The sequence below is a fragment of the Oryzias latipes genome, chromosome 19 (genome assembly GCF_002234675.1).
Source record: "Oryzias latipes chromosome 19, ASM223467v1".
Taxonomy (NCBI): domain Eukaryota; kingdom Metazoa; phylum Chordata; class Actinopteri; order Beloniformes; family Adrianichthyidae; genus Oryzias; species Oryzias latipes.
The window spans coordinates 3,882,693-3,898,772 of record NC_019877.2 but is presented as its reverse complement, the minus strand read 5'-3'; the positions used below and the strand labels follow the sequence as shown (position 1 = coordinate 3,898,772).

At 43.5% G+C, this 16,080-nt stretch overlaps 1 protein-coding gene across 2 annotated transcripts in view; it reads left to right on the top strand.

Moving 5' to 3' along the window:
• The window catches only part of bahcc1 (BAH domain and coiled-coil containing 1), a 62,828-nt gene that overhangs the window by 27,954 nt on the left and 18,794 nt on the right, over nt 1-16,080 (top strand). For both annotated transcript variants that reach the window (XM_023949737.1, XM_023949736.1), the window contains exons 3-11: nt 1,803-1,961; nt 5,665-5,775; nt 6,825-8,774; nt 10,124-10,235; nt 10,726-10,916; nt 10,997-11,137; nt 12,581-12,753; nt 12,972-13,347; nt 14,587-15,492. In XM_023949737.1, the coding sequence (XP_023805505.1) occupies nt 1,803-1,961; nt 5,665-5,775; nt 6,825-8,774; nt 10,124-10,235; nt 10,726-10,916; nt 10,997-11,137; nt 12,581-12,753; nt 12,972-13,347; nt 14,587-15,492 (4,119 nt within the window). The remainder of the gene's footprint in view (nt 1-1,802; nt 1,962-5,664; nt 5,776-6,824; nt 8,775-10,123; nt 10,236-10,725; nt 10,917-10,996; nt 11,138-12,580; nt 12,754-12,971; nt 13,348-14,586; nt 15,493-16,080) is intronic.

The window sequence follows — 16,080 nt, the reverse complement described above, 5'->3', positions numbered from 1 at the left end:
TTTTAACAAAGATTAGGTCGTCTTTAGCCAAAAACGTCTCGTTTTCCTGGACATAGTTTCTACAGAGCGGCAAAAGTTTATTAAAGGTTTACTTCCAAGCCAAATATATCTTATTATCAGAAAAAGACACAACAACATGTTTAAAAGCACAATTTGTATCAGATTGGGTCTTTAAAACAAAACGTGAAATCTATAATAAAAAAAAAAATCCATTGAAGCCAGAACCTTCTTGATGAAACCGATTACAATAATTTAAACCTGAGCATGAGAGTTTGTGCACAAATCTTTTTAGTAATTTGTAGATGCAGAGAGGTTCTAGGGGATCAGACTGCTCGCATCTTAATGTCTATGAATGCACCGCTCTGCATAGAGAAAGCAATGTAAGCATTAAGACTGTTACTGGAAGAAATACTTTAATCTAATTTGCATAATGGACAAAGGGGTAAAAATGATGCTGGATTGGACATTTGCCTAAGAAAAACACAAAGGTTTTCCTGCAGATGTAGCAAATGTTGCAGTACTTCAAAAGACCACTAGGGGCTCAATCAATAGTAAAATTTGGACATTTTTTTTTTGATTGACATGTGGGTGGGAACATCCACTTTCCTTTTTGGTTTTAAAACTTTTCTGGTAAGGAAATGTCCAGGATGAAAACACACTTTTACACGTTTTTAAGGTGGGCGAAGTAAGCACTGGTTGATTCTGTGACGTCAAATTTTCTGTCATTATGTTTATGAGTATGAAAATTCGTAGCAGCTTCCTATGTGCGTTTTATTTTTGTTAACAACTATTCCCCGCAGGGGAGCATTTTATATGGCGGGGGGCAGAAGACTTTGGAAGGGTGGTAATTAGAGTCGAAGGCCATTGCAATTGAACAGTTTTATTTATTTATTTATTTTTAAAGCTTGTGTTTATGACTTCCTAATATTTGTCATAATATTTGATACTAATATTGGATCAAAAATCAGGGAGCAAGTGGGATGCAAAGATTTTTCATGCAACCCCCCCTTGTCCCCCTTTTGACTCTGCTCCTGATTCCTTGGGATCCATTCCTTGCTGTGTCCTGATTCCTCCCCTATAATGGCTGGGACAGCTATGACCCCCACCTTCATGAAGCTAAGCAATATTTACTAAAATAGTTATATATATATATATATATATATATATATATATATATATATATATATATATATATATATATATATATATATATATATATATATATATATATATATATATATATATATATATATATATGACTCAAGATGTGTTTTTATTTTTAAAAAAATGCAGAAAACAGAATTTACAAGTGACATTTCTGTTTCCTCTGTCGCTATCACATTGACTCCTCTTGAACAATTACGGTTAAAATCTCCTCCAAGTGGCCTTCGACACTCAGCCGTTAAAGTTTTTCATTTGACGATTAAACTAATAAGACCTGACACGGGACTCTCAGGTGAGAAATATCAGCCTTGACAAAATCTTATTAGTGTGTTCAAACAGAAGAGACATGTCAGATGGACACCTCAGACCTCACTTATTGGAGTCTGGATGAGAAGGGAGTTTAAAAAAACACATCAGCGAATGAGAACTGGAAGATTTCCAGCTGCAGGGTGAGAGGAGATTCATTTCTACAAATCAACCCTCCATTTTTTCAACACCTAATTGCAGCTAATTTGCTCGCAGGAAGTGAAACAGGAATCCAGCAGAGAGAAACCTTTGGACTAATATTTTTTTTTTTTTTTAACTTTTGAGGAAGTTTGAGATTTCTCTTCTTAATAAGGTTTCTTTGTGTCACTCAGGTGCTTCCTTCATGGGCTCATTCCTGGCCCGGAGTCTGGGACCCCCGCCTTCCCACCCTGCTCACCCTTCTGGACCTGCTGCCTCCCCTTCCTCCCCTTCCTACAGGGCTGGACCCCATTCAAGCGCTTCCCCTATCTGGTTCCCCCATTCACACGAAGGTAAAGGCAGAAAAACACGCACACACAGCGCAGACACACAAGTGCACAGGAAGCAGCTTGGGTCTCTGGCTAATCCAAGGTCTTGGTTTGGGATTAGATTAAGATGGAGCCATTAAGTGGTTTAACCAACACTGAGCTGACGCCAAACATGTGCAGCAGCGATGCCTCTGATGATGCTACTTATAGTATGAACACATACAACTCAGTTTTGGGTCTGTTTGTCTCGAAGCGTGTGGTTTCGTGTTCGTGGTTGTTTTCTAGTTCACAGCTTCAGCGCCTTAAATCAAATTGATGTACAATTTACCGTGCCAAAAAAATAAAAATAAAATAACAATCCAGGATTGCAAATCTGCTGTTTAGTTATTATAATCTAGTTTGACCATTTACTTCAGCCAGTAACGTCTTTGCATTATCTCCCCTGCAAACGTCCTACAGATTGTCAGCATCTATCTCTCTTTTCAGGGGTGAGCCCCCCCCCCAACACCAAGCCAAACACTGAAACTCTCCCCCATTTCCACCTCACTCCTACCAGCACCCTCCCCCCTCTGACCGCAGCCCCACCCTCAGGGCCCCTTCAGGGCTAACCGACCTCCAACGGCCCCCTTCCTGATCTGACACACACACACACAACCAGCAAAAGAAAAATGAGCGCATCCACGAACATTGTGTCCTCTCTTAACTGTTAACTGTTTGTGGTTGAAAAGGGGAGTTTGACTTAGTTATCTGTCTTTTCCAGGTGTGTGTTTTTGTGCCAACGTGAAGGGATGGGTAAAGAATACTCAAACTGTCCGCCAAGTCTGACTTTAAAACACAGTCAAACATCCCGAAGAACAACTAAAAAGAATTTTTTTTGTGGATTATTTTCTATTATATTACTACCAGGAAGCGCTGTCTGACCAACTTATAAAATACACGTTTGCCCATTCTTTTCACTGTATTCACAAAGGCAAAAATGTTTACTTTCAGCACTCTGGAGTCCTGATTCTGCAACACCGCCATGAAATTAACTTCACTGTTATTCCACATGCATGAGCCTTTCCTGCTGTGTCAAGTCAAAGCAGGAACTCTGCGTTTCTAGATTTTCATACTTTATTATCAGATTTCTGGTTAAGTTAAAAATTGAGTACCTCTTTTTGCAGTGATGCTCTCCTGCATTGAGGCTCAAGTCCTGCCTCTGGCTTTAATTTTGGAAGGCGCAGCTCATTTTTAGGACACGACTCTGACAAATAAAATGACCTCAAAGGTATCTGCCGTCATTTGGCAGCATCACTGAAAAAACAAGTAGTCTAAACTAGGCAAAGGACACTAATATTAAAAATAAAATCACGAGGAAAGAATGTTGATGTTAAAATGTAGTAAATTGGGAGAAAAAGCTAAGAATCTAACTACTAGATAGAACTACTTCAAATTTTATGATATACAGCCCAACACTAAGTATTTATTTGCTACTTCTTAGCAAATAGTTTGTATTTTTTGAGTTCTAAGAACCTAAATGTTGTTCATTTTGATTACAGTGACAAAACATAGAGTTATAAGTGAAAATTAATCCTTCTTTATTTTTTTAATTTCCAAAAATCAACAAAAACAAAAGATTTTGTTCCAAGTTCCAATACAGGGGAAATGAAAGGAAACACAAAGAAGAAAACTTGTTTCGCTGCAACCTTTTAAATTTTTTGCTAAACCAATTTAGGTGTAAAAAAGTAATACCTTATAACCTTATAACCTTCAACAGCAGATTTTCAATGTTCTGTGTATACAATTAAAAAAGTTTAAAAAGGTACTTCATCTAAACATATCTGCAACATAGCATATAGATATGTTTGTAGTTCATATCCGAATATTCCACACCAGAAATATTTGTCTTAATTACTACTTTCTAAGTCGTTCTTGGAATTAGGCAACAATTTATTGTATTTTGAAGCAGCCCTTTTTAAAAGGTTTTTGAAGGGGGATTTGTTTTTTTTATAAATAATTTTTTTTCAGAACTTAACACTTAAAAACTGGTCAAATATCCTGAATGTCTAAAAAAGTTTAAAATCTTTGCAAGGATCAAGTAGTTTGCAGTGCAGGACTGAAAAGGGAGCAAAAATGTGTGAGTGTGTAGGGAAAGTGTGTGTCTATCAGACAGATTTGACATCTGTGTGGCTTGGCTTTGATGTTTGAACACATACACGTGCGTGCACACACTTGCGTGTACTCGCACGGGCTCACATACTACAAATGATTGTTTTTAAAGAATTCAAGCCAGGGAGCTCCGGCGGGCGGTCTGCCAGCTGGCCACGGTCCAGAGAGTGGAGCGTAGCCAGCGTGCACGGAGACAAGAAACCTGGCTGATACGCACAAACAGCCATATTCTCGCACATATTACCTCACACAAAAAAACGACTTTCCTCTTTCCTTGTCGCGCACACCGACGCAGTCACTTACCATTTCTTCCACACCTGTCCTTTATTTCTCTTTGTGCCCCGCTCATGTGCCTCTCCCCCATCTACTTACTTCCCGTTCCCCTGCCCTCTCATCTCCACCATCTCAAAGCCCTCCACTTCCCTTTACTCCTTTATCTTTCATTCCCCTCTGAAACACACACACACATCTCCCCTCTCCTCTTTCCAGAAGACGGAGGCTTTTCATTCTGACAGCCTTGCTCTTCTAGTGTCTTTTTTTTTTCCCCTTCTTCTTTTGCTGTCACCCCATTCATTCAGTTACTAAGCGTCTCCATCCACCTCCCTCCTTTTCTCTCTCAACATTACATGGGGGACTGGCCTTAGATGCCTGATAGAGCCTTTTGGCTAATTGTCACCATTTAGATTCACTGGTTGTTAAACAGTCAGAATAATCACACACACACAGACACACACACACACAGTAAGTGCAGTGTACACACTCCTGCATTTATATTCCAGCAGGAGCAGAGTTGTCCCTGCACACACACAACTCTGAGGGAGCAGTGAGGGGGTGTTGGTGGTTTTGCAGTGTGACTGTGGAATGCGTAGGATGAGTTTTTATGGAGTGCTGTTTACTTTGGCCACCACCGTTAAACTTTTAACGGCTGCCAATTAACAGGCCGGCAAGGACACTCTGTGGGGCATGAAACCAACTGCTGGAAAACACAGTTTCACACACAGTCCAAGACTTCTTTTATTTATTTTTTTGTGTACTTCATAATGCGGGGTGTTTGTGTGCTATAGTAGACAAGTTGGTGCGCATGTGGGCTCACCCCGTCAACACCATTTGCAAAAGACCTCCTCCATCCCAGGATGCAGTTCATCGTCCTTGAAGACATGGAACAGAGCGAAACGACCATTTACCTCCAAGTGACCTCCTGGGAAGAGTCAGCATGTGCTTGTGTGTGTGTGTGTGTGTTGGCGTGATGGCGGGTGGGGGCTGTGATCCTTCGTGCTATTTGTCTTGGGTTTGAGGAGAAATGGGTTCAGTAAAAGAGTTACACATTGAGAATGCTCGATGGTGGCTGTGGTTTTTGTCACCACTTTAAATAGTGTCAACCATGCTGGCATGTTTGTGTAAAAGTGCATATATGGCAAAAGTAAAAAAGTAGCCGGTCGTCGTCTTTTAAAAAAAAAAAAGTTTTCCCAAAATGAGGCCGTTCTGTGATGGATCGTACAGATAAACTGCTGTTTGGGGCTGCTGAACATCAACGCTGGGAAGAAACATCAATTCTGTCTTACTCTCCTCCCACTTACAGGGTACCCCAGCTATTCAGGAAGTCTTGCTTCTCCTTTTCTCCCTATAAGTCCCCTGGATCACCATAGCAACAGTCTCTATGGACAGCACCGCTTCTACGAAACTCAAAAAGGTATGTTTTTATAGCATTAATTTACCAGAGCTGAGCATTTTTGTTTTGGAAACTTCTTAGTTCTTTTAGTTTGTTTTGGTGGATTAATCCAACAGAGATTGCAGGTTCAGTTCCCGCCCTGCCCGCTCATGCATCGAAGTGTCCTTGGGCAAGACACTGAACCCCACATTGCTCGTGGTGGTTATAGGTTCTGCCATCAGTGTGCAAAAAGATGCAGCCTAAAGTACAGAGCAATTTCTTAAAGTTCTGTATCTTAAGCGGCTCCGTAGAAAAGAACATTAAACTTTAAGAACAAAATCACCAGAAAGTAGTAAAAATATCTGTCTGTGCAGCAAGTTGGTTCGTCTTAACTAGAAATCTTAAAATAGGATATAAAAATCTGGTAAATCTTATTAATTTTATTGATATCATGATGGGAGCCTCTGGCCGATGAAAATTTGAAAGTGGGCCACATTTGGCCCATGGGCCAGACTTTGGACATGCCTGATGTACCTAATTGTAGTTCCTTTTTATTATAGTGACAAAAAACTAGTGTAACAAGTGGAAATCATTTTAGAATAAAATGTGAACAAAATGAGAATATGATCTTAGTACAAGTTGGACCATCTTTTTAATTCCTCATAAAATCTAAAACAACGACTTATCAGAACATACATCTAATTTTCTTGTTTAAAAATAATGAAATTAATGTCAATTTAACTTTACTTAACTTTAAAATAACCCCCCTTACAAATGAATTAGTGCAATTACAGTTTTTTGAGTCTTAAATCAGGTTTTTATACTGTCAAGAGTATTTCAATAATAATTTCCAAATTTCTAGATCCTAGGTCTTCTCAATGGTGCTTATTTTGAAAAATTGTAGAGCAAAGAAAAGTTCACACAACTACAAACCTGGTAAATTATCATGAACATCCAACGCCAGGTTCGAAATCTTTGCTGCATGAAATAGTTTCCAGTGGGAATGGGCGAATGACTGCGAAGCGCCTTCTAAGGAGAGAGTATAGCGCTAAATAAGTACACGCCACTTACCATTTCTCCTTTTCTTCTAGATCACTTCTATCTGAGAGGCCTTCCCCCCCAGCCCCCTCTGCTCTCCGCCAATCACAGCCTTCCTCCTCTGTCCAGGACGGCACCAAGCCACCCGCTTGGCTCTTGCAGCCGGGAAGCCGACGGTTGTGGGGGAGGAGGAAGGAGCGCCAAGGATGTCGGTGATAAAGTGGTTTTGTCAAAAGAAAAGGAGAGATCGAGCAGCAAGGAGCGTCACCAAGAGAGCAAAGACAAACAGCTTCATCATCACCAGAATAACTCCAGTTCTACTCCGTCTGGGTATCACCAGCAGGCGTACCCCCACCATGCTCTCCTTCCGCACCTCGCCCTCCAGGGGCGGGATGAGGAGCACAGACACTCTCTGGAGCGGCACAAGGATTACAGGGACTGTGACATGGGCGGTCAGGGAGTGAAACATATGAGTGCCTGCAAACTGTCCAGCAGTTCAGTGACAGAGACAAGCTGTGGAGGGAAGGGGGCAGTACTAAGCAGCTGCGCTGGTGGTGGGGTGGCCAGGCCTCCATCTGGAGGCAGCAGACGGGGATCAAAAGATGGACCCATTAATGGCGAAATGAGGCTCAGTGAATCTTCAACGTCCTCCTCTGAATGTATGAGGCGAGGAGCGGCGGCAACGACGTCGATTTTGGCCCCACCGACTCCTCACTCGTCTTACTCCATGCCACCACCCCCTGCGCCTCCTCCTCCTCCTCACGCCATGCACATGGGCTCCCCGCTAACTGGAGGTTGGCTCCATCACGCACACCACCATCCACATCCTGATTTTTACTGCTCTCCAACCCATCTGACACTTGGCCCCTCTAAAGACCCATGCAGCAGGGAGGCAAAGGGTGTCGGCCCAACTTATGTGCCTTCAATAGGGCCACAGCGGGACGTGGCGGCCCCTGACTGTCGCGGAGCAGAAGGAGTTGGGAGAAAGGCGGACGATAGGTCAGAGGAGGGGACTTATGAAAGTTCCTCTCATCACCACAGCCGCCTTAGCACTTGTCAGAAGAAAGACAAATCTCAGCACCACCAACAGCAGATGGGATACGGCAAAGCAGACAAACCCCCCGACTGGAGCCCCCAGACGAACCCCCCTCACAGGCCCTGCTCTAACCTGAGCTCCCAACCCGAATTGCGGTCCTGCAGCCTTCAAACATCTCCGCCCTTCAGGGACGTAGAAGTTGCGGAGGAGATTGGTCGTCCCTCAGGTCCCGTAGACACAACCCAGGACACACCTCCTGTACCTGAGCAGGAAACATCCAGGAACGGCTTGGAGGCAGAGACCCCGCCCCTCAGGGATTGCTCTCTGTCGGGTCACGACGGGCAGGTAGGGCACAGGTCGGCACCTCAAAGGGAAGGACAAAAAGTTGCAAGAATAAAGCACCAGCAGCACAGCAGCCAAGCAGTAAGTGTGGAGGAGAGGAGCAGAGAGGGGAGTCACACAGCACCTCCATGGGGAGCTCGGGGGAGCCACCAGGAGGACCAGAGAAAAGGCAGTCACAATGCATCACTTAGTAAAGGAGCTCAATCGCAAGTGCCTCCACTGCTGTCCTGTTCCTCATCACACAACACTGATGGTGAGGGAAGTGCCATGAAGAACCTCATGAACTACAGTTCCCAGCAGCCACAGCTTCTACCACAGAGGAGCCCCTTCGGAGGTTTGGGCTACCTCAGCAAAGGAGGAGATAGATCAGAGAAAGGCGAGAAAGGAGCCAAAAGTAACACTTTCCTGCAAGACCCTCCCAAACAGCCTCTCCCTCCCCGCCGAGGCTCCGTAAATGAAGGAGAGAAAGGCGACAGGAGTGCAAAGGAGACGGGGGATGCAGGTGAAGGAGAGGTTCGGCAGCCACCCGTGGGCATCGCGGTTGCAGTGGCCAGGCCTCCCCATCGGTCTCCAGACAGCACGTTGGGACACAGCAGGCAGGGCAGGGTCCTGCCGAGCGTGAAAGGTCAAACATCTTTCCACCTTTTTCTCCGTGTGATTTACTCTGATCTTTGGTGAAAAGATCTGAAAGTTATGGTTAAGTACTCACAAACTAAACACATCAAATTCACGATAAATTCCACTAAAAAACAAGGCCCCTTAGAAAGAAGTAAAATTCTTACCCCATTTACAGATTTTCTATAAATACGCAAAACAGTTGCCAATGGGGTCAGAAAAATCAAGAATTCTTTTTATGAGAAAAGAAATTCTAGTCACTCAGACATGTTTTTTCAGAAAAAGATTATTTTGCTATTGAAAAACTTTCTTAATAAGGTTATTTTTTATACAAGATAGAAAATAATCTTGAAGCAAGGGTCTTTTCAATTTCTTTAGATTCAATTTTTATTGTGAGAAAAAGAAAAAAATACATGATTTCTACCACCACACTGCAAAAAGAAGTAGCCTTAAAATAGATTTATAAGTTATTTGTTCATGCAGCAAGTCATTTGGCATTCAAAAACGGAAAAAAAGATACAATAAAAAAAGAAGTTTATAGAATGTTATACATCACAATAGTACGCATTTTTTTGTTAGTTCTAAGCTAACAGCTTTTATGTACATAATTGAAGTTATTTTTGATAGATTTGACCAAAAAAAACTACTGTAATACGTGGAACAGGGGTGGAGCTGCAGTGGGCAAGAGGGGGCAGCTGGCCCTTCAGCATAAAGCTTTGCCCCCCCAATATCAATCTTAATAGTAATCTCATTATTGACAAAGATTAATGAATCATTAATAAACGCCTTTTATTTTTTTTTATTTAGTTTTGCCAGACTTCTAAAGCCTTCTACCCCCCACATAAAATGCTCTAGCTCTGGCCCTGAGTGGAAATGACTCATTTTATGACAAAATGTGAACAAAATATAAATACCAACTTAGTACAAGTTGACCCATCTTAGTAAAAATTCATACAATCTTTTTTTTTAGAACAAAAATGTAGATTTATACTCCCAGAAAATGACAATGAATGCCAGAGTAGCTTTATTGAACTTCAAAATAACATCCTTAAAACCTGAACCAGAAATGACAGCAATTAGTTTTTTTGAGTCTTAAATCAAGTTTTTCTGTTGTCTGGAGCCAATTGATCTGGACTTATTTTAATAATAATTTCCTTAGTTTAGATGCTAGCTCCTATTGAGACAAAAACATTCTCAAATGCTCAAATTTTGAGAAAAGCTTGGAAAAATGTAGTCAAGTCAAGCCTGCTAAAATATCTTGTGTGTCTAAAAACAAGGTTTGAAATCTTTGCAAAACACCTTGCAGAGTTGAAAGGCTTCCAGGAAATCTTTAGCATGTTGGTCTCATTTTAAACTCAGGCGTGTCGCGGCCGGTCTATCCTCTGGGTCGGGAGGCGGAGGAGAGGAAAAGAATGACGGAGGACCAGATCGGTCTGCACCATCTGGACAGAGAAAGAGACGTGATCATCAGGTACGATGACAAACACCATCACGTGCTCGCCGCGCTGACGAGATGCTCTGTTTTAATTCTCTTGGCGTCTTTCTCCCATTTCGATGCTCTGTTTCCCATTTATCTCAACCCCCTCGTCCATTTACTCCTCTCACCCTTTGATGTGATATTTCTGTAGCTCCTCACTCTTTCTGCTCCCTGCCTCTCTTATTCTTCCTGAGATGAGATGCGGTGCATTAATGTTACAGGGACTAATACGAACCTCTCTGAAGTATCAGGTTCTTATTATGTAGTCATATTAAGGGAAGAAAACATATAATGAGAACTCATAGACCAAGGACAAGATGATGGCTGTTCCCACTGCCCACACATTTCCCTTTCTTGATGATTATAATGGTAGTAGTGGTAATGAAGATGACTTGAAGGAAAATAATGATCGTAATGACGGTGATGACGGTAAGAGGCATGATCAGCATAATGGCAAAGTTCACCTTGCCTGACGCTTTGACAGGGACAACAAGGACTGCATGGAGTTTTCCAGGATTCACCCTTCCAGCAGCTGCCATGGTGACCTGACCTCTCACCTGCTGGTCCCCGGAGGGGCGAGCCAGTTAGGGGCAGACCCAAGTGCACACGCTCACCCAGCTCACCACTGGATGCAGAGGACAGGAAGTCCGTCGCTTTGGATGGGGCATTCATACGGTGTGTTGAGTGCCTAGGTAGACTAAAGAGGCTCTCCATGTTTTACTTTTTTTATTTTAATTGTTTTCACCTGATTCCAGGTCTGAGTCATGTGGGAATGAGCCCAGGCTTTCCGCCAGGTCTCCCCAGCTCCCTGCAGCCTGTTTTGGGGTCACTTACGCAAGATCCTAATTCCCCCCTCGTCGTCCTCCCCGCAGAACCCGGAAACCATCATCCCCTTGGTATGGAGAGCCTCCTCCTCCTTCAATAATAGCCGACTCACATTTCTTCCCTTTGGTTCCATGAAACCTACTGCAGTTTTTCTTCCAGAGTTTTAGCATCATTAGCCAATCAACGCTCAACTAAGAACCTCTGTCGGTGGAATCATGTTTTATAGCTCAGTTAATGGGAGCAGCCACCTCCCCTCGATTGTGTGCGGCATTATGCAAACCGTTTAGACGGGCATCTCATCTCTCTTGTGGCCAAGGATGTGTCGGAGCATGTGCATGCCCTAAGTTATGGGAAATAAAACATGTGAAAGGTTTGGTTGTGCGCCTCAACCAAGTGCCAAGGAAACAAGGGTGTGTGTTTGTGTGTGTGTGAGTGGTGTGTGTGTCAACACTGCTTTGCAAACAGGCTGTGAAATTTAATTATCTCCCACCTCCCTTGACTCGTTCTGTGAGAGTTCCTGCAGAGAGGGGAAGTGCATCCACTGAACCCTTCCCCTGGGAAACATTAGCCCACTCAGGCTAATCTCACAGAACAAAGGTTCCCAGCGACAAGGCAGCCAAGGAGAGGATGTGTGTGTGTGTGTGTGTGTGTGTGTGTGTGGGGTTGTGGACTAATGCAAGCCCATGCAGTTCGATCTTTTAATTAAATCAGATAAAAATCGTGCTTTTGGTCTGTGTGGAGATGTTCTCTCCATGCAGTCATGGACTTTCTTCTCTTCATCTCAGAGTCCAGAAATCACACCTTGTAGGTTGGCTTCAAATTGCCCTCCAAAAGTGTGAGTCTGTTTCTGTGTGTGGTTGTGTGGTCTAATAAGCTGGGATTTTCTCCAGGAATCTGACCCTACTCAGAACGAGGCGGGAGCACTTGCAAGCTACGTTCACACTGCCCTCAGGCAACGCGTTCAAACAGCCACTAAATGCACGTTTCGGGTTCCGCGTTCAAAACTCCCATGTTCAGACAGCTGCGCTTTACCAATGTTTTCAGGCTTTACGCTAAACGCGTGGTCATTGAACGCCCTCGAAAGGTAAACTGGTTGAACTTTGACAAATCAGGGACTCACAAAAAGTGCCAACCGTTGTGGATATTGATCATGGAGGAGTAATAAATAACTATGACACATAGTGTTTCATATATCGGAATAAAGCTGTGAAAGAAAAAGCCTGGAGCAAAATTCACGAGATATGACATTTCGCACCAAGACTCTTCCAGCTGATGGTGGTTGGAATGCGCTAGCAAACAGTAGAAAAAGAAGAAGAAGCCCCTCCCTGTTTGTCTAGCATGAACACCATGGGCTAAATGCGCGTTCTAGAACCCACGTTTGGCACATTGTTGAACACACGACACATGTCGGGGATGTAAATAGCTACAGAATAAAAAAAAACGACTTTATGCAAAGTTACCAAAAAATGTTGCACATTTGGGAAATATTGGTCTTTTTCTTTTTATACCTCTAGACGTTTTGGAGCAGTCTGGACTTTGGGCGCCTGTCTACAGGGCTAGAGGTCCTCCCTCTCACCTGCAACACCACCCAGTCTACTCCAGCTCCTCGTTCTTACGGCAGCAGGAGCTGTACACCCTGCAGCAACAGCGAGCCATGGAGCACATGCAACGCCTACCTTTTGCACATGTAAGGCATACAAGACAATTTGATGAGAAATAAGTCATTCTATGCTGATTGGTCAACACAAAAAATGAAAAGGAAAACTCTAGAATGTTAATAAAATGCTTAAATTTGGGGGGAAAAGTTTTAATGTAGCTTCTTTTTTTAATTAAAGGTTTTAAATTTAATAGTTTTTGAGAATATTCCTAACATTTCGTGTTTTTCTTTTTACTTCCCATTGAAAGAGAAAACAGGAGGAGAACACTGTCGCTCTAGAGGGCTCCCAGAATAAATCCTCTGCTTCCAGAACGCCGTCATCCTGTGCATCCATGGCCTCATCGCATCCAACAAAACCCTTTTCCCACACCCCTCCTCCGCTCAAGACCTCCACGCCATCTCCTGGACTGTGTCCCAGCAGCCGACAGTCCCCCTGCTACCACTCCCCTTCCACACGCCCCCACCCACCAAATCCTCTGACCCCGACGCCAAGCCCCGCCGCGGCTGCTCCGTGCTCGCCAGCTCTCAGCCCCGCTCCGTCTCACCTGTCTAAAAGGCTGGAAGGGGGCAACGACAGAGGAGAAGGGCAGCCCCCTAAGGATTACCCACAATCCTTGGAGCCAGGTGGGGCATTTAGAAGCTAATACGCATGTAAAATTATGCTGAATTTAAAGAACTGTACTTGCAGGTCCCTGGAAATAAAAAAAAAATTAAAGACAGCAGCCAGGAAAGACAGATAGACAGATATGATGTGAGAAAAAAAAAGGTTGGAGAGATGAAGGCTACTGCTGCTCAGGCCTTTGAAGCGTGGTATTCTTTTGATTCTGCAGAAATTGTTTGAAGCAGGCCCTGATCCTCACTCTGTGTGTCCTTGAGAGAGTATGTGTGCACTTTTGTCTGTGCAAGCTAAAGAGGGACAGCACTCAGACCGGCCATTAAGGTCAGCATATGGGCGCTCTTTGTGTGCACACGCATGTCGCAAGGGGAAGGTCAGTGGCGTCTTCAGACAGGGCCTACTTATCCTTCAGGGGTCCTTGGAAAGCACAGGCGGAAGGATACGCATTCATTTGGCCGTGTTGTCGGGAAGGCGGAGGGATATCATCAATAATAACAGAGGAGAGGTGACAGGGCCAGTGCTGCAACCAAAGGAAAACAGCTGGGGAACTATCAATATCACACATAGATCCATACTCTCACATTTACACACAAGGAAAGGGTCGTACACACACGTACATTTGAAATACACATAAAATACTACGGTAATCTCTGTATCTGCTAACTGCATTTAAAATCCCACTCCGATCATCTTTTCATCTCTTTTCAAAGCGTGCCCAGTGGTTTTAATTATGTTATTGCTGTTTTTAGGCAAACTCAAAAAACCTGTGTCGTTTTCTAGGACATAGTTTCTGCAGACAAAGCAAAATATTATTTATATATGTCTTTCAAAAATGATGGAAGCACCTATTAAAAACACCAAAAACACAATTTTCCTTGGAGTGGGTCTTCAAAAAAGATAATTGTTTGCAGTATTTTCCCCCCAAATATGTAATTTTCATGTCAAATTTCTTACAGATTTTCTTACATTTTTCCAAAATGTTAATATAATAACTTTTTTTAAAATGCAGCTGAGATCTTTCTGCAGATATAAGACAGTGCAGTCCTGAGATTCTAAAAAAAAGAGTAATAAATTGAATGCTATAACTGTAGCTGCCATATATTATTTTTAGTCCTATAAATGGGTTATGCTTCATCTTTCATGCTTGAGAGAAATTATTATAAATACAAAACTTAATTGTGCTCTCTATTAAATTTCCTATGAAAAAGTTATCGTGTTTGATTTCTGCTCTTTTTTCTCTCCAACAGATCTGCCACCTGTTTATCCCTACTCTTTGGTCGCCATGGGTTACAAGGCTGGGCCCTTACCTCCTGAAGCATTGCTAGCTGAACAGTCTTCAGCGGTGGCAGAGCCAGCAGAGGCCGAGTCCAAGTCCAAGTCCATCCCACGCCCGCGTCACATCCAGCCTCTCACTGTGGAAGAAGAGCTGAGGAAAGAAGAAGAAGACAGTCGTGAATGCGATGTGGCGGAAACCCAGATTGGAGTTACAGACGAGGAGAGGAAGGAGACAAAAGGATGCTTCATCTCTGAGCCTCAGAACAAGATTTCTGGATTGCCGCCATGCACTTTTCCATCCCCAGTGTCAGATCCAGCCTGCCCAGCAGGCGAAACCCTAAAAGTAGATCTCTCTACGGGTTGCTCAGGCCAGAAGGCGAGCCTGGAGGAGCCCCAACCATCCAAAGAGCAGGAGAATGATGGGGAGCATGAAAAAGAGGACATAAAGGAGGACGAGAAAGAGGAGACTGACCCAACTGAGTGTTTTGTTTCTGTGCCTGTAGAGTCTGGAGAGGAGGAGAATGGATGCAAAGCTGAAGAGAATGTAGAGGTAGTTGAGGATGAGGAGGAGAATGGAAAAATTCCAGAGGAAGAGTTGGTAGAACTAATATGCAGTTCCCCCGCTCCTCCTCAGTCTCCTGAACCAGTCTCCTCTCCTGTGGCAAATACAGCTGCCCAGCTTGAGGGAGCTTACATTCGCAGCTTGGAGCTCCTAATTGCTGCAGCTTTATGTGCCACCAGAGATGCAATGCACCCACCAGCTCCCGCTGGTCAGAACCCATGCCCTTCATCTCACCATGGAATGGAAATACTTGGGGAGCTAGCTGAGCTGGAGATCCAGCAGAGGAGGAGGGAGAATGAAGGAAAAGGCCCCGAAGGTAAGTTTCAGTCCATTTAAATCTAAATTGGTTTTATCTGTGACCTTTTCAGCCTTCAAACACGCTCTGACTGACCAGAAGAAAAGTTGTCACATATAAGAAAGGTGGCTATGAAAGCTTTTGCGGGCGGTATCATGGTCAGGGCTCATGTCAGTTGATCTCATCTAAATGCAGCCTAATGATTAACCTAAAAATGCTATTAACTATATATCCTGATGCACTTCCTCCACCATCGTACTTCTCACATATGATGAAGGCAAGACCTGTCCTTTAGGATTCCTCCTAATCCTCTTTTGAACCATCAATGATACTCAAATGAAAATAAAAGCAGACATGATGCATCTAAAGCCTTCGCCATATACACCCATACAGGGGGTAGACGTGTACGAGTGCTACGGATTCTTTGGTTGTCTGGGCTCGTGGAGGTTCGTAGAGAAGAGTGGCTGAGTCTTAAGGGACAGCGCAGGCGTGTCTAGCAGTTCCCTTGAGGCTCGTACAGCCACCTTAAGGGAAGTCAAAAGAATGGAAAGTACCATTGTGATACATGGGGTAAATGTATCATGAAGTATTCATAATGGTAATGGAAGT